A 27,997-nucleotide genomic window follows, 5' to 3' on the forward strand; every position below is an offset into this window, starting at 1 on the left:
AAAAGTAGCTACTTTTCCAAGACATAAAGGGGGAATTTAAACTAGTCAACCCCTTTTCAATTTGAGATCAAGCCCTCGGAACTCGCAATAACACTGACCCTTTTGAAAGTTTCAGTGCTACAATTAGGTTTCCACTGATGTAATATGTCTTTTGGCCTTTCACTTTCTGAAATGTTACTCATGATAGCGCCCTTAAAAAATAATCATTCCTTGAGATCCACACAACAAATCTTGTTCTTATCCTACTTGGCATTTGCGACAGCATGCTTGACACTTTGTTGTCTCATTAAACAGGACTAACTGGTCTCTAACAGGTTGGCGTAGCCTTCACTTGCTGGGCTTGTTTGGCGGTCGAAACTAAAGATCTGCAAAAAACAAAACAAATAGAAATAAAACTGAATAGTGTAATTTACATTGTTTTGAATTAACAAAAAAAATTATGGTACATGAATCGTTTTAGTTCATTAGTTGACCCAAGGAATCATTAGCAAGAATGAAAGATGATTTTTCTTAGGATTGCATGCTCGTCTTTCCGAGCAAAAGAGCAACTTTTTCTCATTATTTATATGTACTTGTTACATTGTTTTTTTAAAGGAATTAGAATCAACCCAAATTGCTTACTTATGTTTTATTTCGTTCAACATGCTTTTATTAAAAAAGCGTAACTTAATATTATGCTTCACTGCCAAGCCTTTGGCAGTGCGAAGAATGGAATTTAGGAAAGTATATTTCAATTCAGAAGGCGAATCCAAGCATAAGCATGGAAATAATTAAACTGAATAGTAAAGAATATATAAAGAATGTTGCTTACGAATGCTGCATCTTAAAAATCGCGAATGAACGATTGCTGCACCTTTAAAAGTTTCAAGTTCATCGTTTGTAATTCGTTCAATTCGTCCCTAGTTTTTTTAACAACTTTTTGTACGGTTTCGGTTATGCTAACCTTCACGAGCGCTTATATCCTCTTATATACCTTTGAATACCGTTCATGCATGTAGGGTTTTCGTCCACTTGACAAAAAAACTTTGTGCATTGTGACACAATTCCTTTAAAGGAGCTACGTCACGGGGATTTCACAGATTTTTGGTCTTCACTGTTCGTAAATTAGTGGTAGGCAACTTAACCCACGAAAAAAATTATCTTTGAACATCTTGAGTAAGATATAACCTTAATGTGTGGGTAGAAATCAAACTACAGTACGGCTATAAATATCGATTTTTTGAAGATGCGCGGAAACATCTAGAAATGTGTAGCCTCAATCTTTCAAGTTGTAATCCATTTCCATTATAGCCATCCACAGCTAAAGACGCTTGTTAACAGTTTCAGTGCTCTAATATAGCAATTGTTAACAAAAACGGACCACTATTTTTAGGTGTTCTGTGACACAAATGTAAATTTTGGCTGCATGTTCAAAAGTCTGTAAAATCCTTGACAAAGCCCATTAAAGCTACGGTCAAACCTCTCTTTACCTACACCTCCACAATATGGACAGCTTACTTGGTGGCATAGAAACCACGGACACCTATGTATTAGGGACAATTCACTTGGTCTCACAGAAACGAGTCGAGTCCCTACCTTAAAATACGGATACCTACATAATGAGGATACTCATCTTTGGCCCTTTGGTAACCGTATTATAGAGGTTTAACCGTCACTTCTTTGAAATCAGGTTGACAACGATGAATAAACAAGTTTACATAGATGTTAACAATAAGTTTTACTTTACAATACCTTGTTGTCGTTCGAGAAAATTGCATCATTAGATGATGTGTTGACGTTTTCCACTTGTATCGCATTCTCAGAGCCCAACTGCATGGACACGGACTGAACTTCGTACATGGGAACCATTGGAAGAGCACCGGTTTGTGGCGCATCCGGGTCGATTCGAACTAAAGTCTCTGTTTGAGAAGGTGCCATGGGGGAAGGATTACTGAAATACAAAACAAAGATTGAAACTTTGAATGGACGCGCTAAGGTAACATTAAGGTTAAATCTGCGTTTGAGCCAAGTGGCCCATCAGGCTGGAGCTTATCCTGGTTTCCATAGTGCTGTATTTTCTCGATTAAACGCCCCCGGCGTTTATTTCAAATTTGACTCGATAGAGCCGGCGTTTATTTGATTTCAGCAGCTTGTTCAAGCCCTGTGTTTCTAAGAAATGATTTCTATTCATTTTTTTTGACAGCCATATACGTAAACATTATTTCCAAAGCATATAAAACCTTGAACAAATGATTAAGGGGTTTATTTTCAAATATAGGTTGGAGACCCGGCGTTTATTCGGGGCCCGGCGTTTAATCGAGAAAATACGGTATGAAGCGACTGGGAGTATTGCTACTCCCCCCTGGATGGGATACTAGTTTACCGCAGGGTTTTCCCCAGCAATAAATTCGCCGGTACACAATTATACACCTGGGTGGAGAGAGGCACTATATATATGAGTGTCTTGCCCAAGAACACAACACAATGATCCCGGCCAGGGCTCGAACCCAGACTGCTCAATCCAGAGTCAAGCGCACTAACCATTAGGTCACCACGCCTCCCACTAAGGTAACATTACTTCGAGGTTTTTACCCATTTCAAAACTTTTGGTAATATTATGGTCCGCGGATGGGACTCCCATTTGAAATGGCGGGGATGCTTGTCCTCTCATTAAGGACTGTGATTGAGCAGTCTTGGTCTCATTTAGGGTGTTCAAGAAAGAATTCAAATATTTTTAACCATCACGGTAACCGTTAAGGTTGTACCCCTCAATGTGTAAATTGATGGTATGCATCGAACCAGCATGAAATCTGTCAAATTTGTTCATAGAGAAAACTGTTTTTTTATCTTTACATAAGTCACTACTGATAGCTCTTATTTGAGTCTGCTTTAAAACAGTATCTTTTAGGGGGCAAATATAGCTTCAGCCACGCTTAGTTAAATCTCCTTGATGGATTAATGAAATTTACGACCTCGCCCTTTGGTAAGGGAGCCCGTCTTCTTCCGGTGAATTTTGTCCATGCTTTGTTATCTTTCAATATCGACAGCTTAATTTAATTCATTTTGTGTTCACCGTTACTCACCCAAGAGGAAGCATAAGAAACAATAAGGAGCTCACAAGAAGGAAAACGAACACTGCTACGGGTATCGCTGTTGAAAGTAAAAAAAAAAAAAGAGATAGACATTTTAAACGTTGACAGATGATATTGGTCTTTCGATCGGTCGATCTATTAACCAACCACCAGCAATCAATTGCAAGCAAACAGGGAAAAAACTGAGCACAAGCAAGCAAGCAAGAAAGCAAACAAGCAACCAAGCAGTCAGTCAGTCAGTCAGTGGAAAGACAACAGCAACAGCGACAGTAACAACAACAACAACTACAAGATTATAGTTAGTTTCAACACGATACATGACTGTGACGTCCTTTGGAATCTCTAGTCTACTGTTAGTTTAAAGGGTAAACTGAATTACTGGTGTCCCAGTAGTTTACATTGTGACCCTTGAATAACAGATTGAAGATCGCTTTCATTCTCTATTTTTTTCCATAAGCATTTGTGAATACATCAATGGCACGTTGTGTGTTGGGTTTCGTTTCTATTAAATCTACATAAGCGGAAACCAGTGTCGCCAAACAAAGGTGAAACTTCCATTGCAAGTGATAATCGTCCCTTCTCTTGTCTACATGTCCACCCCCGGGTCAGATTTCAAACAAATTTAAAACCTACCTGCCAAACGCGTATCAAACACAGGCGTTTTAACATTTGGAGCGTTACTGATTCTCTCAAGCAAAGAACTAGGCAGTTCCATAAAGCCCTCTGAAAGTGAAATGAAAAATATTAATGAACTACTTTGTGAAGATACTAACTCATTTCTCTCTAACTGTACAAACGACGTAACATGCCTTTCTATGCATTTAGAACTTAGAGAAAAGAACATACATATATAATCCATAAAAAAAAATAAATCTAAAAACAAACAAACAAACAAACATTGAAACATATTTTTATCCCTGCCATAAAGAAATGGCAACGGCCCGGTCAACAGGCTTACGAATAGTCCGGCGGCTTAGCTCGAAATTTCGGTTGAATTGTGCACTTCTTGATACAAGCATGAAATTTGGCACACTGAAAGTGGTCACCAACAGAAGTTTTTTCAGATATAGTGCCAAGCCCGAAAAACGCCAGTTTCCATGGAAACCGTAATTTATTAAAATCAATGAAATTTCGTGAAATATTTGTTTGTCCTGGTTTTTAGACAAATACTATTATGCCAGGTACTGATACCAAGTCGCACATACAAAATTTAGAACGAAATGCTGTAATTTAGACTGTTCACAGCCCTCTATATTTTCGTATTTTTCTTCTGTTAGCGAACGGCGAACGCTGGGATCGGGGAATGAATCGCGAGAGACCTGGACGCTAGCGCAAACCGAAAGACACGAGGGAGCAGAGGGCAGGGAACAAAAAATCTTTTTCCACGCAATAATTTCCTGGTAAATTGTCGGTATGAAAGAAGTGGTAAAAACATAACAATCGTAAGCCTAATTTAATTAAAAGCATTCATATCTGTATTTTTGAAAAAAAAAATCTACAATAAAAGGTGTATAAAAGCGCAAGAAGAAGTACTTCGTGAGGGAGGGGCCTCTTGGCTGAAAAATTTCATTGCTGTTTACTAGCTGAAAATAGGAAATTGGCGTTGGCATTATATCGAGAATTGATTAGTATGTGAATGCTTGTAATCCTGCAAAGTTTGGTGCTTGTATCAAAAATCGCACAATTCAGGAGCTAAGCCACCGGACTAGAATTCTCTGGCAAAAACACTTGTGAAGGTCGACAGTAACATTGCTTTCTTTTTTCAGAAAAGAAACACAGTACCTCCATTGTCACAGCCATACAAAGCTACTCGCAAGCAAGCAAACTGTCCAGTGTGGTTCAATGGATGAATTCGGATGAAGTGAGCATTTGTGCCATGAAGAGTGACGTTTGAAGGCAATAAACCTGTGTTGGCTGTAAACTAAAAAATAAAGTGGTGTTGAAAACATTATTTGAGATGATTTAAACACTTGACTATCGTTAATAAGATTGTCCTCTAAACACAGTACATAAAACCTTGAAAAATCCTTGAGCTGAACTGAAGCTAAATCATTATATAAAATGACCAAAAAACGATCCAAATAATACTGAAATACAAAATAAAAAGTTTTGGTCGACATTCAACTGTGCAACTCCATAAACCTTCCTGTTTGTTTTCTTCAATTCGGCCGTTTTCTTGACACTAATTTCTCTGAGAAAAAAAAATGAAATTTCGTTAACCCTATGAAAAAAAGATGAAAGCGATTGTACTTTTCTCATTAACCGAGATACTGCGCCAAGATTTGTGACTCGTTTCATTCCGTGATCTATAACAGGAAAGACAAACAGATGCGCACGGGTTCGCAGTCTCAGGTCTTATCGCCAAAGTTTAGTAAAACTGTTTTTGAATTGATTGCGGGCCAAAACTAAGTTGTAATTTTCATCATCACTTGAAGTCTTTAATATTAAAGCCAACTTGAATCCAATTTTTCGTTCCTTCCACAATTTTGATGTCCCCTTAGCATCTTTAACGGAAGATACAACCGCAAAAAAATGTTTCTTTCGTTGTTGAGATAAAAGTTATACTTACAATTTTCCTCTTTCCTTTTTCAGTGTATTCGACGAAAGACGTCTCGTCGGTACTGTTACTTGTTGACACATAATAACTTTGAACCCATAAATTTGTTGTTCCGTCTTCGACGCCTTCAGTTTCAATCGCAGTTATATTAGTCAGGTATTCTAGAAGATAACAAGGTTAACGAGTAAGACTACTTTACCCCATATAAACAGGTCTTTACTCCGGCTTAGGAGTAATCAACATCAAGAGTTTCACCCAATGATATTAATAAATTGTCAAACGGACATGCGAGGTATGTAAACAAAGTAAACAAATAATCATTACGCTGCGTGCTTGCCTACCTTTGGCTCACACACAGACATAGCTTACTTGCGGATAATGCCTTGAACTTCAGTGAAACCTCAATACAACGAAGTACCATCCTAAATAGACTGCTCACAGCGTCTCTATGTTTTTTTTTAAAGTAAAACAACGCGAAAGAAATAAAGAGCAAAGCGAGCGGGAGCGCGATGTCTGTTTCTCTCGCGTGTAAAATTTTTTTCCCGCGTTTAACGATCGAAGAAAAAAATACGAAAACATTTGGGGCTGTAAACAGTCTACAACCTAAGGACCTACAAAAATTTGTCCGTTATAATAAGGGATCGTTATACCGGGATTCTTAAAAAGGGGAGTTTGCCATAAGGGGGTTTAGCGACCGTTTAGCCCGTTCGTTATTTCCTGGTAAAAGGTAGAGTCTGCATACGAGCCTAGTGGCCCATCAGGACGGAGTTTATCCCGGTTTCCGTAACATGAAGCCACTAGGAGTAATTCTACTTTCCCCTGGATTGCATGCTAGCCCATCGCAGGGTTACCTCCAGCACTAAATTCGCCGATACCCATTTATATACCTGCTGGAGAGAGGCACTGTAAGAGTAAAGTGTCTTGCCCAAGAACACAACACAATGACCCCGGCTAGGGCTCGAACCCAGACTGCTCGATCCGGAGCCTATTGCCCTAACAGTTAGGCCACCACGCCTCCTACTCGTTATGTCGAGGTTCCATTGTAAAACCATATGATCACAACCTTTACATTACAAGGAATGTATGACAGTCAATGAAAGTACTTCATTTTGTTTGTAGCTTGGGTCTGAAGGAATGAAAACACTCACCAAAAAACACTTGGAAGTAAGGCGCGGTGTCTGTTTGTGACGAACACCAGCCATCCTCCCAGGTACCGATAACCTCGATACCAATCCTCCCGCGGTGTGCAGCGTGGCTACTGTCTCTCTGTGAAGATGCGGAGATGTATTTGTCGGGAACTCGTCGCGTGTTTGGAGTCTTAAGACCCAGCTCTGTAAGGCCACAACCTATATGACAAAAATTGTAACATTGTAAGAATATGGTTTGAAAATAGAATCGTGTTTTTCCCACGTTTCGCAAGGTCTTTCATGAATGGCTCGCTACGCCCTTCGAGAGAACAATAGAACAAACAACAGGGACAATGCCCCTAGCCCCCCAGACAGTTGCAATTGTTACACTAGAGGACCAGTGGAATTACAAGCTTACGAAAGCTGCTACACCTCTGACATTACTTCCATGATTTATTACTTATTTGTAGTGAACACTGGAATCGTTACTTGCGGTTAAAAAGCAGCATCACATACTATTATATCCAATACTTTTAGAAGCCAACCCAAAGCAGGCGACAGTACTGTAGTCTTAACAGCAGTTTTTTTCGAACACCGCATTTTTTGTAAAGCAATGTGCCATTTCAAAATCTTGTTCATTTTCTATGGGAGACAAGAACATTGTAGAAAGGTTTTCACTCGCTACGTTTACTAAGTTTGAAGGTTACATACCAAGCTGACATCGTTTTCCATAGTAATTAAGTGGACAGACACAGCGGTAGTTCTGTCCAGTGTTGATACACAAGCCGCCATTTAGACAAGGTGAGGGGCTGCATTTGTTGAGTTCTTGTACTGAAAGAGAAACAAAAAAATAGGTTACACTGAAACTTAATAGAAACACATTTTTTGTAGCGTTATTACTGTCCAACAATCGCTGAAAACTGATTCTAGATTTGGCAAGACTGAGCTTTAGAACTTCTCCTTTTTCTTTTATCTGTGTTTTTTATTTTTTTGAAGTTTATCACAAAGACCGTTCTGGTATTCCCCATTACTAGTTATCCGTAATGCGTTCAAGCAAGCAAGGAAAAGACACAAATATGAAGTCAAACGATTCCAAATAGGCCATTTCCGATTTACCCTTTCCCTCTGTTTCAAAACGAGTCTACGTGCAAAACCATTCATATGAAAATGAGTTTTACCTACAGGTCCATTTTCATGTAAAACAAACTCATTTTCATTTGAATGGTTTCGCACGTAGACTCGTTTTCAAACAGACAAATGGTAACTCGGAAATGGCCTTTTAACTCAAACAGAATCAACTTACACACACATATATCCTTCTTCAACTTCTTGTTCAGATCTCCAAGATCTTTAAAAGATGTAGTGTACACTCGTGAACCGTTAACACCAGTAATCAGTTTCAGTTCGTTGACGTCATAGTCCCTACCAACTCCAATGATGAAAATAGTGACATTCTTTTCGCGCAGCAACATGGCTGGTGTTTTCACTAGATCGTATGAAACGCCACTTGCAAGAATTATGAGATAATTATTTTTGGAGTTTTGAGTCGCGGATTTTGTAAACAAGTCTCGGCGCACAAAGTTCAGTGCTTTTCCAGTTTTTCTACCAAGGCTTGGATAGGGGGCCATTTTGACGGCTGCCATTGCATCTGCGGAGTTCTTATGTTTCGAAAAGTTGAATATCAGGCGAGGGTCTTCGGAGAAAACTACCATTCCCGGACTGGTCGCATTTTCCGACACATCAAAGGATCCTATCAAGTTGGCAACAAACTCGAGGGACTTGTTGAAGTTGCCTTTGCCAAGAAGATCAACGGTTGCAGACCCATCCACCATGAAACCGAGGTTCATATTGTGATGATCGCAATCTATGGGTTAAAGATATAAATATATCAAAATGTAACTCAGTCTTGAAATCAAGTAGTCTAGGGCACTTTCCATTTGTCAGAACTCGCCAGCAAGTCCGGTGGTTTTGAATTTGAAATGGGCTTTTTGCACGAGATTTTCCCAGAGATCTACAATAACAATGTATAATATTGATGTATTGACTGATTTGACAGAACAAATCTGACAAACAACGGAATTCTGTTCTCGAATGTACCGGTCTGACTGGCCAGTTTTGACAAATGGAAAGCGCCCGTTGGTCTTAAGCTTTACCCACACAAAACCTTGGGAAACAAGCAAACTGTACGAGAAATGGAATTCATTACAGGTCCTGAAATTGAATGGAACAGAAGTTCATAACCCAACACTTATTAAAATAACCGCTCGTAAAATCCTTCAAAGCAATGACCCCTTGCAGCGTCAAGCGATTGCTTCATCGATTGCTTCATCGATTGCCGTCATCGCAAATTTAAAGGAATACAAATGTTAACTCCGAAGCAAGATTCGAATTTATCCGGAGATAGTGGGAGTTCTATACTTTGCGCCGTGTTCGAACCCAACAAAGTTTAATACAGCGCAAAAAATAATCAATTTTATCAATAACATTTACGTTCCCAAAGCCCTTACTCCCTCTTGCTGACCAGTTTAAAGGAGACTATCGATAAGAGATAAGTATGAAACGCGATAACCGAAAGCATAAGCACTAGGTTTGAAAAGTTTCGTACTCGTACTCTTATCATCTAAAGGTCCTCATTACCTACCTTAACTCATTCCTTAAACTCATGTATTTTTTATCGTTAGTTTTGCTCTTTCAGATTGCAGTTTTTATTATTACTTACGCATTTCACAGTTGTCCCCGGCAAATGTCAATGGGCACTGGCAGTAGTAGCTTCCATTCGTGTTCGTACAATTTCCTCCATTTAAACAAGGATTCTGAAGACACTCGTTTTTGTCTGTAAAGGATAAATACGTCATGTCATCCCGGAAGATAATTTCCATGATAACATATTGAAACTGTTTTCAACGTCTGAAAGGTCTCCCGAAATTTTATTTTTGTCCTTCTTGCTTTCTTGCAAAAGTGGGAGGCTCGGTGGCCTATGGTTAGCGCGCTGGACTCCGGATCAAGCAGTCCGAGTCCAAGCCCTGGCCGGGTCACTTTGTTGTGTTCTTGGGCAAGACACTTAACTCTGATAGTGCCTCTCTTCCCTCAGGTGTATAAATGGATACCGGCGAATTTAGTGTTGAGAAAGGGGGAGGGGGGGGGGGGTAACCATGCGATGGACTAGCATCCCATCCAGGGGGGAGTCGAAATATTTCTTATCGCTTCATGCTACGGACACCAGGATAGGCTCCGGCCTGATAGGTCACTAAGCTCGTATGCAAACTTTACCTTTACCTTTCTTGCACAAAAAAAAAAGGATTAAGCAAAGATTTAAAATCATTCAAAAGGAGAAAACAATGTTACCCAACGACACTATTTATGTTTCGAAATGAAGCAGAAAGCTAATTTACAAAGACGTCGCAAAAAAACATTCATGCAATCAATCAGGCATTGTTGTAAAGTAGCGAGAAAGCACTTCCTCAAAAGGGTTCGCTTTTCATTTTCAACTGAGTCTACTTTCAAACAGCCTGCGTAGCTGCCGGAATTTTACACGCGAATGCTTTGCTTCTGCAGTGGGGCCTTATACAACGTGGGAACGCCGGGAGCAAAGAATCTCCCTCCCCTAGTCAAGTAAACAACACATTGGACTGAAAAGCAAAACAAAATAAACACAAAACTGCTAGCCTTTGCATGTAAATTGATCCAACTTACCGTTTTCACAATTTTTGCCTTGCCAGCCTTCAAAGCATTTACATTCAACGCTTTCATCTTCTTCGTTTGCAGTGCAGTAACCATTGTTATTGCAGGGGTGGGGTGAGACGGTGCAAGGTGTAAGTTCTGAAAGCAAAGAAACCAAAACATCAGAAAGAAAGCACTCTGATGCAGCTCACATTGCGAATTCCACAATCAAAATAGGAAATCGGTGATGAATCTAGTTATGCGCCAAAGGTTGTATAAGGGAGAGGAGAATAAGAATGGCCCGTTTTTTGCTGGGAAAATAAATGATAAAGCGGAGTAACGGTACACCCTTGAAAATTCACTTAATGGAGGGGGAACCGGATGTCCGTCCTTTCGGGGAGGGGGAGGTAACAGGGAGTAAATTGAAAGGGAGGATCCCATGTCCCTCCCCAAGATCCACTGCTGCATATGAAGAAATCGCTTCTCGTATGACGTAAGGTATTCCTTCAAATTTTGAGTCAAAGCATGCATCCAGATATGCTTTCTAAATTGGCACGTTAAACATGAGGAAGGCTTCAAAAATGGTAAATAGAATCTACCAAGTTATTTTACTTTCTTGCGGAACCACGTTCTGCCGGATAAAGGCTCCCTGTTGAAAAATTCTTGTTATATATGAGATAACGATAGTACATAAACTACCATTTCAATCTCTCGAAACTTGCCAATTCATCATATACAATGCATTAGACACTTATAAATTTACAATAACAAAATTACAATTTAACATCTTCTCTAGATTTTAAAGTTGTCTAAATACAAAGTGTAACTTGAGCTTACGGATATCACAGCGTTCCCCAGTCCACCCAGGCGTGCAAGTACATCTAAAGCCTCCTCCAGGAAGATTGAGGCAGGTTGCATTGTTTGCGCAAGGTTTATTTGCGCATGGGTCAACGTCTGTTAAATAGAAAGCAGAAGATCAGCAGGGAGATAAACAGGAAATGACAACACGATCTACGCAACAAATGAGGAAGCAATAAGCAAAAAACATTAGGTGCAGAGGACGGCGCACGGACGCGTCGAGAAGCATGCCGCGTCAACACTCGGAGAACAACTGCCGTTTTTCGCAAATGTTCGTTTTAGCACTTGTAACGTTTTCGATATTATTAATCGAAGAAAATAAATTAATTATTCTATTAAAAAAAGCGCGGACAATAGAGAGCTCTCCGAAACTGGGGGCTCAGACAGGTATCAGAGACCGAAAATTACCATCGTCTGGAAAACAACGACGTCGTGACCTTGTCCCAAAGACGGAAGCGCGAGTCGGATCCAGACTATTACGAACCCTGTTGTATCCTCAATCGTTTTACATCGCGCTTTTTGGTAAATCGATCTAAGCAGTAGTAATAATTTTAAAGCCACCAGAAGCAATAAGTATTAACTTTTAGATAGATAGGGGATAAATCGGTTACTTGGGTGTGGTAACATCGTTAACAGTATATGTGAATAAAGCAAGGGGTACTTTATCGCCACTTATGCCCCTATAAAAATGAATTCCATTAAGAAATTATGAGATAAATCGGGAAAGGAGAACTTATATTAATAGTACCCAGGTACGTGAAGTTTTTTCGTTTTTACAAAATGATCAACAGACTGAAGTTTCTAAGTCGGGCGCACCCGCTCTTGCATTTTCCAAGTGCTAGAAGCGCTGAGCTGTACTTTGTTCATTTAACTGGAAAAGTAATCCTAATAGAAGTGTATGACAAAATAAGATATCAATATCAGGTACCTATATTGTGGTGTTGCAGAAACTATTGCTGTGGTGTGGGTATTACTTATTGTTTTTTTGAATCCATGGTTTTAAGTCATTTGGTAATTACACCATTTAAAACACCAAGAAACTGCTCAAAAATTGCAACCCGCTTTTTCGATTCACTGGCTGACGTTTGTTAACGTCATTCCCCCGAAATAGAACTGAATGTAGATTTTCAGCCTAACTTTGCCTACTGGTTAATTACCTTAAGGGAACTTGAATTTTGAGATAAAAAGCAGGGCCACCATATTCGTTTAGGAGCATAAAGACCTTGTACATACCGAATAATTCCTCAATAATTTCTTTGCGAGCACTGACAAAGTACACGTTTTCGGTGATAATTTATTTTACAAACATAGAAATTGAACTGTATTCATTTTATAGAAAGAATTTGATCACTACACTCAAAATACGAGAAAAAACCGATATGCCACCGTGCTCGTTTACGAGAAAACGATTTATCTCTCTCGCGAGCTTAGCCGCACAGATCGGGGAGAAAGCCGCTATTTTGTTTAGGTGCGCGCCCTAATAACGCGATAAATTCTGCGCAGTAAGGATGCTCAATGCAATATAAGCACTAAATGACCTTGACACAAACCTTGTATTATTGCATCTTTTAATGGTGCCATAGTCAGACCAAGCCCATCATAAAAGTCAATGGTAAACACGTGTTCTGAATCAGGATCTGAAGCCATTTCATTGAGCTGGCCGCGCACATAACGATCAATACCAACACTGAAGATAGTTACACCGTCCTCCTTCAAGGCGTATGTTGGAACGGCCAGATCATCATCCGACCCACCGTCTGTTATGACCACCAGAATATTCCGCGTGACATTTCTCCCTTCATTTGATTGGTTGAAAAGATCCGTGCGTGCCAGATGAAGGGCTTCTCCAATATTCCGTCCGTTGCCGCTTATTGTAAGGGAGTCCAGAGCGCTTTCCAAGTCTGCTTGATTAGTGATATTCTCAAATCTGTACCTGACAGCCGCGTCACCGGAGTAAGTGATGATTCCGACGTTTGTATCGCTTCTGTCAACGTTGAAAGTTTTGGATAGACCTTTGGCGAATTCTATTTGCTTGGCAAAGTTACCCTTGCGATATCGGTCGATGCTTTCTCCAGTGTAGATTACATAGGCAATGTTGAAAATAGTTGAATACACTAAAAATGAAACAAAAAAGGTTTGACATTTGTAATGTCGTTTTTTATCATACATGTAGTTAACTTTGTCTGTCTGTCTGTCTGTCTGTCTGTCTGTCTGTCTGTCTGTCTGTCTGTCTGTCTGTTTCTTTTTTCTACGTAATTAGCTTTAAGTATTAGCCCAGGGGTTTATACCCCATAATGAACTCTGCGGAGAACTCCGCCGGAAAGGGGAAGGGATTTCACGAGTTGAAGAATAGAAAAGGGGAAGAAAACTACCATTCAGGCATAAAAATGGCTCTTTTAAAATATCTCAAACATACACACCTATCAGTCTGTCTACTGTAGATTTATGAAAGGTGCATGCGCCATTTTCTGTGAAAGCCGGATGGCACAATTATAAATGAATAAGTAAGTGACGAAGCCTTCTCGCCGGGATAAATCTTTGTTGAGTACCCCCAGCATTACCCCTCCCCACACCACTCAATCCCGGAAGTTTTAGTGTAATCCAAAGTTGCCAAATGTCACTTTCTCACTGATTGTTAGAAAGAGCTGAAAAGGCTAGTAGCATGTGTAGCTTACTAATTACTGCTTACATTATCCTAACATCTTCAAGGGTTACTAAGAAAAGCTGCAACACTGGAAAGTTATATACCTCCGTCACAGGAATTTTGTATTTCAAAGTTTCCTGGTTTGCAGTTACAAAAGTGAGTTCCAGGGAAGTTGATGCAAATTTTGTCTACGTCCGTGCAAGGCGACGTTGGTGAACATTCATCGATATCTGAAAATAAAATAATAAAGAAAATGCATTAACTTGCATAATTATACCCTACATAGCATCGTAAAGTTGTAATTGGCAACCCCGTTATAGACATTGACTCAGAAATATGACTTAGTAACCCAAGAAAGTTCAACTAAGAGCCACTCATTTATTACTCTACTAGGTATTAAATGGGGCCTGGCATTTTAGAAAATTTCTGGTTTATTTATATTTTTAGCCGCCAATCAAGATAATCATTTAATCAACTTTATTAAAAGAGGGTTATAACAAACAGTAAAAACTTGTTCGGAAGATCATAGACTTGTTCAGAGCCCAGAGTAAAAGCAGGTAGATACAATTCAATGATATTATTCGTTTTATTTGCTTGTTTGTTTGTTTGGTTGATTACTTTTTTAAGGAAAAACAAACAAACAAACAAACTTTTTAAACCAAGCACAGCTGAAAAATTTCTAAACAAGGCATAACGCAATCAAATCAATTTGAAAAAAAAACCCCTTAATATGCCACTTTAAAAGCAACAGCCAGGGCGCAAAATACTTGTATCGCAATTTTATTGCTGACCGATAAGATCCAAGGCTCTGAATCAAGTCACGCAAGTCAATACAGATCAAGAAAATCAGCTCTAAAATATTTCGCGAAATCCTTTGATTACTGTTAAGTACGTTATCGATTACTGTTACATGCTGTACGAACCTGTTGCGCAGGTATTTCCAGTAAAACCAGCTGGGCATGTGCAGACAAACCTGTCCAACAGGCTTTCACAAGTTGCTCCGTTATAACAGGGACTGTTAAAGCAGTGGTCAACCACTAAAGAAAAATACGAAAAGAAACCAAAACTTAAATTGCAAATAACAAATAACATAAACTTTTGTTATGAGCTGAGTCGTTGTAGTATCAAGAGAAGCATACCAGCCAAGCATGCACTAAAGTATGCCAGCGAAACAAAGCAAACTGAACGAAATTTTGTTTTCGTATTATATAGGTTTGAAGCAAACTTACAGCGGTAGTACTTTCCGGCCATTTTGTACATTTTGTCATTAGTAACACTCTTTGCAAGATGACGCTACAATAATTGTATCAAACCAATGCCAATCATTTGATTGGTGAACAGGTTGTGGTCATTGCATTAAAATAACAACTCAAAAAATTAAGGTAGCTCTGAATTTCCTCCTGTAAAAAGTGTATTTTATCAAGCTGGGAGGGAGGGGGGGAGGGGTTGTAGGGGTCACATAGGTTGTTTTTGACTTATTAGAACTTTAAGCACTTACAATTTCAAATGTCCCGTACTTAATGCTGTCATAAATATTATGAGATGTCATGTTACCGTTGCATATTGATTTCTTAACTCTAGTTGCTGTAGTCGGTAGCATGCCATACAACTGTTCCTCAAACACGTAAGCAGAGTCTGGATCGTTAGCTATCTCTTCCAGCTGAGGTTTGGCGTAGAAATCACCCACTCCGACGGCTAGAACGTACACATTCATAGCTCTGAGGAGCGCCGAGGGCAGAGAAATATCATCAATAGCAACTCCATCCATCACAACCACAAGGAAGTTCGGTATTCCACTTCGACCGTTGGCGAAAAGCTCGTTGCGAACAGCTGTCAAACCAGTTCCTGCTCTAGTAAATTTCCCAGGAAAGACAATTGAGTCGATGGCGGAATTTACATCAGATTTGGAATAATACTCGTCAAATCTAAACTCTGTTGTCGCATTTGAGGAGTATACTACGACCCCAACATTGGCAGCATCTCTGGAGACATTGTAAAAGCCTATCACGGATTTCACTAGGCCCTTGTAATGAGCTTTATCTTCTGATGACAGGCTTTTAACAGTTGCTGAGCCATCAATCAAGAAGGCTAAGTTGAACACTTGCCTTGTACAAACTGAAATAAGAAGTAAAATAAAGTCTTATTTTGTTTCTGTCATCGTTAAAAAATCTTATTTTTTTACCTTAGGCAACAAATTCTAATGATACTTTAAAATTTAAGACGTTTAGTCTAATAATTTAGCGATTTCTGTTAGTTTTAAGAAGAGAAAAAACAGCTACAAAAAAAGGGAAAAAAGGAAACGGAAATAAAATAAAATAGATAGTACCAAGAAAATCACGCCGATAGTAATGGCATAAAAAAGTTATTTTTACAACTCTATCGCAAAATAACTGGTGCATTAACAGAAGATTTCCCCGTTTCTTTTGGCGCATACAGAAAGATAGAGTAAATTTAGCACGTGAAAAACCAATGCACCAAAGGAGAACTAATTTTAGACAGTCCCGCTAAAAATGGCTTAACTTGCCAAAATTTATAGTTGTCTTAGATATTACGAAGAGTAAACGTTTAAGATCTTAAGTCTTAGGTCATTTTTTAAACATCCAACAATTTCTTATTTCTATCCAGCAGAAGCGATCAATAAAATGACTTACCCAGTTCGCAGTTAGTTCCCAGCGATCCCTGCGGGCAAACACAATGATAACCACCATGTGTGTTTACACATTGTCCTTCGTTCTGACAAGGCTCTGAATCACACTCGTTTACATCTGTGTAAAAATGACATTTTGTACATGTTGCGCTAAAATCTCCTTTTGGTTTGATTTTTTCAAACCAGTTTGATGTTTTTCATTGTCTTTAATTTATTATAATAACAAAAAAAATATAACAATCAAACTGGCTTATATAATCAAAAATAAGAGCATAAAATTTATTGAAAAGCAACATTACTTTTTACATCAATAACCTGTGTGTAAACCAGTACGACAAAACCCCGCTGGACCCACTTTTTTCATTCGCCCGTTGTAATACCTCTATTGTTTTCTTGCGCTAGGGGTATTGTTATTTAACAATTATTCCACGAGCGCGCGTTGGATATGAGATGGTAGACAGGCAACGAGGCGCGTAGCGCCGAGTTGGCTATAACGATCTCATATCCAAGAAGCGCAAGTGGAATAATTGTTTTATTAAAAACGCCCAAAGAATTGCAATATTTGAGCTCCCCAGCTGTTTTCGTTCACGCGTTTTGGCTACCATATTTGTGGTCAATGGTGTATGAGCTCATATACCATTGCCTGTTTAGCAATCAAAATGCAGGAATTGCAATATATCATTGCTATTTTTTAATACAACCAGTTATTCATTGTTTTAAGAACCAATGAAGTAACTCGTTCGGAGTGGTAGTGGGCGACCCACGTTAACGAGCGTGACTTTGAATGGCCTTAAGTGTAGATGTATCGCGGCGACAGCTTGCGTCTGCTGAAAAGGTTGAACCACATTAAACTTTTTAAAATCATTTAAATTCACGCCCGTTAATGTAATAAAGATCGCGCGACAGTGGAAATCCAACTTAAATTGAATTTCGCATGTTCTTGTCTCTACGAAGAATACAAGTTTTGGCAAATGGCTAGGTAAATATTGTGGTAGACAACGCAGTTTTAACAAATTAGTGAAAGCATCTATAACAAACGTAACGAATTTAAGGCAACTGTAACAAATAAATGGCGTGGCATATTAATACTACAATCATACCATCTTCGCAGTTTGGTGATGTGAAGCCAGGACCGCATTCGCATGTGAAGGTCGAGCCAGATGCACCAGGAGTACATGTTCCACGATTTTGACAGGGGTTGGGTACACATAGTGACAGCATACCTGAGGAAAAGGTAAGAAATGAATATAATATATACTAATAGAGATATACTTATAGATCAGCTTTACCTTTTGTGTTAGGCTAGGGTCGGTGGGGCTAAACGTCAAACGTAAGTTAGACTATTATTTAAGGTGGGCGGTAACGGCTTTCACCACTTTAACGTATACTTTGTTGGATCAGTACAACCACTGCCTTTTTAACAAGATAACGCTACAATAATAATCGATAATGGTTTCAAACGAATGCTTAATGATTGTTGAACACGTTAGAATAATTTTCTTTACCTATTAATAAAATCATATAGCAACTTTAGTAAAAAATGACCATTACGTTTTCACCAATAACTTGGCATTTGTTTGATACCTTTATTGTAGCATTAAGTGGTAAAAAGTGGTAGATGATCCATCACTACATATCTGGTGGCTGAAGGCCGTTACAATTTAAGCCACCTCAAATAACACATCTAGATTTTTTTTCTTTTTCAGAATTGTAGCAAAAAAATAAAATGTCTACCAGCAAATGAGGTGTCAGCTTTAATAAAGGGACCGTGTCACGGACTTTAGCCAAATTTAGGCATGGGAAATGAACATCACATTCGGCGAAATATACAAAATAACCTCTTATAACAGTGAAGGAACATTTCAATGACACAGCAAATGCAAAAAAAGGTACGGACGGTCAAAAGTGGCGAAGCTTGAAACGGATTGCGATATGGTTTTTTGAAATGTTGTTGGGCTGAACTGTTTTCAAAGTTATTCTCGTTTGCTTGTAACTTGAAATTATAATGTCCGGGAGACAAAGGGGCTGAATTGAAGCTACAGTTTTGCCATTTAGATCCAGAGAAGTAATTTCTTTTCAAAAAGTAAGTATCAAAGAGAGTATTTGGCAAAAATTAATAAAATAAACTTCACTCAGCCGTGACACAGTCCCTTTAATATGTATTCTATAGCAATGTAGATATTTCCTAACATAAACCTAATTAAATAAATACTTATTGAGAGTAGTAGCTAAAAAGTGTCAAACATAATTATATGTATCCTTACTTTCACAGGTGTCTCCTGTATACCCTACAGCACAAGTGCACGTGAATCCATCCCCTTGTAAATTGCAAACTCCTCCATTGAGACATGGTAACGAAGAACATGGATTTACAGCTGAAATTTCAAAAGAAGAATGAAATATTAACAAGGATACATCGCTAAGGCTCCGATAGAGCAGTTTTCAGTTGGTGTCGTAAAACCAAAATTTTTTTGAAAATCCGAACTCGTCCGGGGGGGCGGGCGGGGGTTTTTTTTTTTTTTTTTTTTTTTTGGTGGTGGCGTTTTTCCAACACTTTTTCTTCCCTAACAACTACTGACTGTGTCACATTGATATCATATATTCTTTAACCTGCTACTTCCCCTTTGGGGGGGGGGGGGGGGGTTTTTTGGGAAGTGCTGTGCTGCGCTAAACTATGCTCTGTTGCGTAACAGTGTTTTTTTTATAATGTGCACTGCTTTAATGTGCCGTGCTATTATATTTTATACCATCCATAGAAAATACAGCCAATCAGAATACAGGAAGCCGTTTTTTTTGCGGTTTCCCCCCTTCCTGTCGTTTTTTTTTTGTTTTTTTGGTTTTTTTTGTGGTTATTTTTCTTTTTTTTTTTTTTTTTTTTTCCCTTTTTTTTTTTTTTTTTTTTCCCCCCTGGTTTTTTATACGAAAATGGTGGTTTTTTCCCCCTTGTATTTTACCTCAAAATCAGGTATGTCTGTATCATTTAATTATTATTTTTTCATATTATTTTTTTGGTAATGATAATGTTACTGTGGGCTAACAACAGCCAGCTACAAGTTACGTCAATGGTTACATTGTTTTAAAAACAAAAATATAATAATGAGAGAAAGCGAGTCAAAGTGGACATGACAATGTGTTATGTGGCGTCAACGGCGTCATGTTTTTTTTTTTTCGGTTATGTGGCGTCAATGGTCTATTGGCGCCAAATACCTAATTCCGACGCGCCTGCAGGGAATCACGGTAGTCGTATTCGACGTTGCAAAGTCTTGGATTTGTTTTGTTGAATAGAACTAAATCACTCACTCAGACTCCCTGTAGGCGAGCCTTATGGAGGGAATGGGGCATTACAATGGTTGTTATTCTAGCGAGCAAACTTGTGCACAGTTGATGCAGTGAAACTACATTTAACAGTGGTAACATTTCAAAAGACACATAGAGAAAAACGGGTTTCCAAGATAATTATTCCTGAATGATTGCTTACCTGAAAAAATAGATGCCTTCACTTGTAGAACGAACCCAGCTGAATCGATGGCATCATATCCGACATTTTTGACATAAATATCAGAGGGCTCGAATGCCATCTCTTTGAGTTGTCCAATGGCAATCTGGTCACCGCTGCCTATGTTTATCACTTTGGTTCCGTCTGCTCTCAGTTGCTGTGAAATAACATCTATCCCATCATCCGACTTCCGGTTTTGCACATTTATAACTAATTTAGGCACACCTGTACGACCGCCTGTAGCAATAACAGTGTCTTTAATGTGTATAAGGGCTCTGCCAACGTTTCTTTGCGGCTTATCGGGAAACTGCAAATCAGCATGTGCACCAGGAAATGTTCTGTTCAGGCCAAATATTGTGTGTGGTTCTTCGGCGTAGATGACGAGAGCCACTTGAGTATCCAGCGAATCAACCAATGCGTTGGCCAACTTTTCGAAGAACGGAATAGATGCCCAGAAATTATCGTATGTAACATCGCTGGAACCATCCACAAGGAACACCAAGTCTATGTTATTGTTACCAACTAAAAAATGAAAATAAACCATGTACAGTTTACAAACACAAATTATAAACGTTTTTCGATATTTTTTCTCACAAAAATCTTGAGCAACTGCCAAGTATTAACCAACTGCCCTGTGTTTCCACAATTCAGACAGCTGGTAATTTTGCTTCCATTATAAGTGGCCAAACAAAGCCATGCAGAAATACTAAATACTAAGAGAGAGAAAGTGAATGACATGAATTTTAACAAACGAACGCTGTCAATCAATGTCCTACCTTTAGCACAGTTTTGTCCAAAGCGATTTGCTGCACAGACACAGGCAGCCGATCCAATTCCACTCAAGCAGATTTCTTCCGGGCTGCAAGGGTTACTTGCAAGTCCGCAGTGGAAGACGACTATGACAAACAGAAATTCACGATTTTATGACTGTTGGTTGTTTTTCTATGCACGCCAAGTTAAAGGGGCTAGGTAACGGTATTTTAGGTAATTTTATTTATTTTCTTTAATAAACAGCTCTGAACTTAACTTTAAATTTGGCAAAGCAAAAGTTTTGTTTTTGGCAAAATCACGGCCACATTACAATACAAACAAGGATGATTTCCGAGCATTGTAAATGACACTTTCATACAAATTGAGATAAACTTGAAAAAAGTCAGGCCGACGGTTTTCAAGTTTACCCGAACGCAATCCGTTTTAATCTTCTCGAATTTTGCCCATCCATGTCCCTTTTTGGCCTTTCTGTGTTTCTTTTGAGCTCAGCTCTTCTGCAGGTTAAGCCGTTATTGGGATATTTCAGTTATAATTCTATAAACAGTTGGTCAGTGCCGAAATTGCTTAAAATTGCGTGACATAGCCCCCTAAACACCAATGTAATGTAACATTTACTGGACGGTGGTAAGAGAAGTAATGCCTGTTTTTACAAGTGTATGTCGGGATGTTTAGTTTCCTTAATATAAAAGCTTAAGGTGACATGAGGTGATGAGAACCAAGATACTGCAACCGAAAAGTCTGTGATTAATAATATAAATATATAAATAATAAATAATTAATAAATAATTCAATGAAATGTGTAAAATGTAAATCGAATGTGAATCAAATGTGAAAAGATACTGGGCAGCTACAACACGACAAGCCGTTGAAGTAACATAGAAACTTCGTCTTTCGTACTTAAATAAAATTGAAATTGGGTCAGAATGGGAACCACCAAGAAGGCTAGGCTCGATTTCAGCCGCTCTCTCAAGTCCGATAATCGTTCTTCCCCGGGAAGAGGCTTCGTGGGGAGGAGCGCGTGCTCAATTTCTAGTAGCCTGCGAACAGGCTCCCGAGTGGGGTCTCCGCGAGCGAAGCGCGCGGCGAACGCAAGCGAAGCGAGCGGAAGAGCGGGGCCTGAGGGGGAGTACGGGCCCTCGCTCTTCCGCTCGCTTCGCTCGCAGAAACCCCACTCGGGAGCCTGTTCGCAGGCTAAATTTCTAGAAAAGCGGCTGGAAATCGCGCCTACAAGAAGGCCTGCTGCAACTTTACTCACCAAATTGAAGGTCCAGCGTGCTTATGGAATCCCACTTGTTTATACGCCGTAGCAGACTTCACAAGTGTTTTTCTAAAACGAGCCTTACTCAAATCTTTCTTATTTTTGACCAACTTTTGGAAGCGATGAGTGGATGTAGAACTAAAACAATATGGTAAGCACTTACCCTCTTCGCAATTTTGCCCTGTAAAGTTTGAACCACAGTCACATTGGTAAGTATCCAACAGATTGATACATGGTCTGTTAAATCTGCATGGATTGCTAAAGCAATGATCCACCGCTGCAATAAAACAAAAGTGAACTGTATTGAATATTTTTGTTTTTGTTTTGCAAGACAACAAATGGTACAAAATCAGCCATGCTGGATGGCGATGAAAATAATGCGACATTATCCAAAACAAAACCTCTTCAATCATGCAGTCTAGCTTGTCTTTGCTAGGAAACCATAAAGTGCGGATTTTGCATTGCGTGACCGTTTGCTACATGACGCCCATTCCTAGCCATGCAACAATGCAGCATTGTTCATGTGCGTTGAGGAAAAAACATTTTACTTCTCCAAATACCAAAGAAAGTAAATAAACCACCAGAGTAGCAAAATATAAAGAAAATCTACAGCATCCTGGAAAAGTCCTTAAACTATTCACCAAAATCAAGACGTGCAAGGTTGGGTGGCCTTATTAAAGTAAATTAGGTCGAGTTTAACGCAGGACGATATCAAAAATGGAAGAAGATATGCCAACAGTTGCAAAGGAACCTTGTTATGCAGTATACAAAGAATACTACATTTCAATACTGCAAAAATACCGTGGACTGTAAATTCCTAATTGTCATGGATTTGGACAGAGTGGCGGTATAGAAAATGATTACTGGGGAATTGTAGAACATGGCTTTGGGTCATGCTATGTATTGGCCGTGCATGTATTGACGAAACAGAATGAGTTGGGCCTTGACTGCATCTATTTTTATTACTATTACAACAGCAACAACAACAACAACAACAACAGACAACACACAACAACAACAACAACAACAACAACAACAACAGAGCAGCAGCAGCAAGAGCAGCAAAAACAACAACAACAACAAAATGGTGATTAGCTACCTTCACAGATCATTTCACGGAGTCGCCAAGTAAGACCACCAAGTTCGTCAAATCCGGTCAGTAGTGTAGTTTTTGAATCAGGATCGCTGGCGATACCTTTGACTTGGTTTATGTCATACCAATCTCCCAAGGCCACCGTTATAATTGTCACTTTCATGTCACGCAACAGTTCGGACGCAGCGAACACAGAATCAATCGAAGTCCCATCGGTGAACACAACAAGAACACGATGTGCGTTTTCTCGACTGTTCATGAACAGTTGGTCTCTGGTGAAATTTAAACCTTTTCCTATACGCGTCCAGCCTGAAGGATGAACTAAATTGTCCAAAACGTTGTTTGTTTGAGCTGGAGTAAAGGAAAAATTGGCTTTCACTTTTGCCTCTGTAGCGTAGAGCACAATTCCGATGTTTGATTGTGAGTCATTGAAGTACTTGACCACATTTTGTACAGCGTTAACGGTCTTTTCGAAGTTATTCTCTCCCCATTGGTTAAGACTGGAGGAACCTTCTATCATGAAGGCAAGGTCGATTTTCTTTTCAGTGCAAGCTGTAAAAGATGACAGGATAGGACTCAAAAATTATTTTCCCTTAGTTATCTTGGCAAAAACACTATTAAGTTTACTCTTAATTGTAATTTTAGTTTTTAGCTTTTTTTTTCCTTTTTTAATTTTTTAATGCGCATTTTAACATTTTTTTTTTTAAATTTTCGCACTTTAAATTTTTTTTTTTTTTTTTTTTTTTTTTTTACTTAAGGTTTCTTGCGAGTTTGATATTCGGTACGACTTCATGGGTCAGGTTTCTTCAATGTTACTGTGACGGAAATACTTTATTTTTTGTCCATAATTATAACTGCTTGCATAATCTCAGATTACAAAACTGTGAGCATAACCATTGTACAACATTAGCACAATCTTTGTTTGAAAAGTGTTTAACTCGACCTTTCTTTAAGAGGTGTTTAACCCTTTTTCATGCAAATTTTGTACAACTTTAAATACTTAAAGCCAATTTTAGAAAAAAAAAGAGTAATTTACTGTTACTTATACTCATGATGTGAAACAAATTCCAATATAAAAAAATATATAATGCCAACATAATTTGTTACGGCCGCTTAATTAACCAATAGACCTCTTTAGCTACGTATTTTAAAAAAATGCCCATTTCAGTTCATGTGATGTTCTCCAAAGAATTGCTCCTTTGTCTATCTGGAAATTATTCATTCATTTCCACGTGAATTTGTTTGAATTTGAAAGAGAGAATTCTAAGGGTAACATCACATGGTCTGAAATGGGACAACAAACAAAAGAAGGCTAAAGAGGTCAATAACTTACATTTGTCGCAGTTTTTTCCTGCATATCCCGAGTTACATTTGCAACGGTAGTCACCAGGCTCCTCGACGCAGACTCCGTGTTGCTGGCAAACGTCATCTGGTCTGGAACACTCTTGAATGTCTGTAGAAAAATTGTACTGTTCTCAGGCGATAGTCGCTAGTTGGGGATACTCAAATCGGTCGGTCAGTCGGTCGGCCAGTTAATTAATCAATAAAAAAACATCGATCGATAAATCAATCAATCAATCAATCAATCAATCAGTCAGTCAATCAGTAAAAAAATCAGTCATGACAATCAATCACTCAAGTAATAATAAATCAATCAATCAAATATCAATCAGTCAGTCAGTCAGTGTGTCTGTCAGTAAGTCACTCAGTTAACGTTGGTCACACGGAAGACAGCATCATCATCATCATCATATCATCATCATCATCATCATACTTTATTTAACACGAAAGCCATACTCACAATAAACATGGTCTTCCTAAGAGTCGTGTTCTACACATTAACTACATTATTAACTGCAGTAATTAAGAAATCACTAATTAAAACCTCGTTGCAAGGACGAGAACCAACAATTAACTCAGTCCATATGAGCCCCGGAGTCCGGGATCCGAGCCTGGGCTACATTGGTGGGAGGGGGAGCGCTCTCACCACTGCACCATCCCTGCTCCCTCTACTCCTCTTTTCTGTTTAATACGCACGGTCCACAAGCTTGTAGTGTAATTAAAACCATGTCAAATGGTTTTTCGGGATGTTTCTAATCAAGCTGTTCTCTACCCACCTTGATCGCAGTTGGTCCCAGTCCAACCAGATGAACAGGTGCAATGATACGCATTCAGTGGAAGAATTTGACATGCTCCAGTATTCTTGCACGGATTGGGAGTGCAAGGGTCACTTACTGAAAATAGAACAACATTGAATCACCTAAGTCAATTTTTCCATGTAGATTTAACAAAACAGTAGCTATTAAATCATCAAACAATGTAATAAACTCTTTGGAACTTTGAACGGATAACAATGTCACTCATGTTATTTTTTTTTCCACTCTCCAATGTCCCTCACAATGCCTCACAATCGATCCATAAAGTAAACTCTAACAGAGTTCTATTCAAGTTCGAGAAATTTCAAGAAGAAATTGCCGTTTAAATGCTAGAGACGTTTAAGGGGGCAATGTTTCTGGTGGTGCACCTTGAAAAAATTGACCTTGGCTAAATTTTTCAAACTTCAATCCAGTTTGTTGCTACTTCTGTGATGTTTTTCTACTTCGGTCAACAATTATTTCATGGATTCCTTTCATTAAAAGCCAAACTTTTGCCCATCTATATAAAAGACGTATTCTTCTCTGATATACGTTTAAGTCGTTAGTTTAACTGGTAAAATGCATCTATCTCGAGAGGACTTAAATGTCTCAAGCATGAAAATGGCCAATAAATAAAACATCTGACATTAACAAAAATCCTTATAAGGTTCGTCATAGGGAACAGAGGAGCCAAAGTCGACCACTGTAAATAATAAAATGTTCGAATTCTATCGTTTTGTTTTACGCGACGGTTAAAAGCCCCTGGTACTTGGCATAGCCGCACTTCGAATGACTGTGGGCGCCACAAGATCAAAACTCGTCACCACGTGCCTCGCTTGGAAAGCTTACGCACTCCCTTTTTGCCCGAAGGGCGTCGAACGGATACCCGCTGGGATTACGCAACAAACTAGTAAACAGTCGCGTTACAAACAACAAGACTAGATAACGTATGACAAGCGCCACGATGCAGATTGAACATTTTATTATTCACAAAGGTAGAATTTGGCTGCTATGCTCCCTGTGGGTTGGTACATTACCTTTGTCACAGTTGGATCCAAAATAGGCTGCTGGACAAATACAAAAGTAGCTTCCAGCGTGCTCCATGCAAGTGCCATCATTTATACATGGACTACTGGAGCATGGAGCAAGTACTAAAGAAGAATATCGGTGGTTAATGAATACTCGGTATTTGCTAGTTTTTTATTCGTTCACACACTCTTCACAATTTCCATACAGACTAAGACAAAACTTGAAAAAAGTCGGACCGATGTTTTCGTTTTAACTTTACCCAAACGCAGTCCGTTAAAATCTTTGCCAATTTTGTCCATCCATGATGCATGTACCTTTTGGCATTTCTGTATTTCTTCTGAGTTCTTCTATAGCTTTAAGCCGTTATTGTGATATATCAAGTTATTCTATGACGGCAGGACAGGCAAAAAAAAAAAATGGAAATCCACTTGCCCAGTGACCAGTAAATTTAGTTTTCACTTACCCCCTACTTAAATATTTCTTGCCGTCATTCAGACTCACAAGACTATTGAGGCTAATTTCACTTGCCCACCGGGACACCGAACTTCCATTTTCACTTAGCAACAGCAAAATTTACTTGCCTTGGGCAAACGGGCCTGGGATTTTTCCTACCCTGGACGGGTTGGACAGTGTTGACATTCATTACACTTGCGTGCTTGGCCCCTTAATAAACCCTTTTTACCAAACATGCTACATGAATGCGCAGCTTGTTTACAGTATTGTTCGGTGTGACAAGACGCTTTTACAAAATCATTTAGTATAAAGAGCTTTAGCCTGTCAAAAAGTTACTTTTAATGCCCAGATTTCCATATGAAAAACAACATAAGCAACTGAACTTAAGTGCAAAATCAATGACAGGAAAAAAAATCATACGCGAAGATTTTAAAACTGACACAAATTCATTCAGAAAACTTGCTACTGTAAAATTCGCGTTTAGGAGGAAAAAAAGTATAAGTGAATGTCATTGAAAAATACTATATCTTTACCAGGAAATGGCATGTAAAAATACTATAAATTTACCAAGTTTCCCAGTGGAAGAAAACATGTCTAAGCAAAGTTGGTTAGTAGTCTCCTTCGCAGCCGTTGTTTGGGCTCGTCATGCAAAGCTAAAAGCGTTGCACAGCATGAAAATAGGATTTAGGTAAAATTAAAGTTGGCTTAACCCTATTCAGACCGGGCTTTTTTGGACCTTCTCAGACCGGAGGGGGGCTTCGGAAGCCCCCCCCCCCCCTATGTAACTTCCAGAATATTTAAGCAATCACCATGAAACTTATAGGATGTATTGTACGTCCAAAACTCTTTCTTTTGGTATACGTCACGTGGGATGGTGACGTCACATCACGTGACAATTACATCATGATGTCAAAACAGCCGCCATCTTGGATCCGCCATCTTGGATTTCAAAATTTTTCCAAAATGCCAGAAAACCACCCAAAATCACTGCAAAGTACTCAAAATGAATAAAAATGTGCTTTTAACCCGTAAAAATGTAAAAATAATTTCATTTAAGTTGATTTTTATTAACAGAAACACGCAAAATTACAAATTTGGGAAAACATGCCTGTCAAAATGCCGTTGCCATCAATAAAGTGTTGTTTAAGGTCGTTAAACCTACTATTACGCTAACTGAGTAAATGAGTCTCTTTATCCG

General features: G+C 38.9%; 1 protein-coding gene across 2 annotated transcripts in view; it reads right to left on the minus strand.

Annotated features, from left to right (window-relative positions):
• The window catches only part of LOC144628270 (uncharacterized), an 82,479-nt gene continuing 54,482 nt past the window's right edge, over positions 1-27,997 (minus strand). For both annotated transcript variants that reach the window (XM_078486340.1, XM_078486341.1), the window contains 26 exons: positions 26,355-26,468; positions 25,300-25,416; positions 24,516-24,635; positions 23,189-23,734; positions 22,253-22,366; positions 20,837-20,956; positions 20,043-20,582; positions 18,829-18,939; positions 17,665-17,787; positions 16,569-16,682; positions 15,472-16,032; positions 14,841-14,954; positions 14,022-14,147; positions 12,824-13,387; positions 11,253-11,369; positions 10,449-10,574; positions 9,475-9,588; positions 8,059-8,619; positions 7,467-7,586; positions 6,777-6,974; positions 5,641-5,789; positions 4,854-4,992; positions 3,705-3,794; positions 3,063-3,129; positions 1,732-1,930; positions 1-365 (listed from right to left, as the gene is read on the minus strand). In XM_078486340.1, the coding sequence (XP_078342466.1) occupies positions 297-365; positions 1,732-1,930; positions 3,063-3,129; positions 3,705-3,794; positions 4,854-4,992; positions 5,641-5,789; positions 6,777-6,974; positions 7,467-7,586; positions 8,059-8,619; positions 9,475-9,588; positions 10,449-10,574; positions 11,253-11,369; positions 12,824-13,387; positions 14,022-14,147; positions 14,841-14,954; positions 15,472-16,032; positions 16,569-16,682; positions 17,665-17,787; positions 18,829-18,939; positions 20,043-20,582; positions 20,837-20,956; positions 22,253-22,366; positions 23,189-23,734; positions 24,516-24,635; positions 25,300-25,416; positions 26,355-26,468 (5,333 nt within the window). In that variant the 3' untranslated portion in view covers positions 1-296. The remainder of the gene's footprint in view (positions 366-1,731; positions 1,931-3,062; positions 3,130-3,704; positions 3,795-4,853; positions 4,993-5,640; positions 5,790-6,776; positions 6,975-7,466; positions 7,587-8,058; positions 8,620-9,474; positions 9,589-10,448; positions 10,575-11,252; positions 11,370-12,823; positions 13,388-14,021; positions 14,148-14,840; positions 14,955-15,471; positions 16,033-16,568; positions 16,683-17,664; positions 17,788-18,828; positions 18,940-20,042; positions 20,583-20,836; positions 20,957-22,252; positions 22,367-23,188; positions 23,735-24,515; positions 24,636-25,299; positions 25,417-26,354; positions 26,469-27,997) is intronic.

Source organism: Oculina patagonica, chromosome 10 (assembly GCF_052425735.1).
Source record: "Oculina patagonica isolate OP01 chromosome 10, crgOcupat, whole genome shotgun sequence".
NCBI classification, from domain to species: Eukaryota; Metazoa; Cnidaria; class Anthozoa; order Scleractinia; family Oculinidae; genus Oculina; species Oculina patagonica.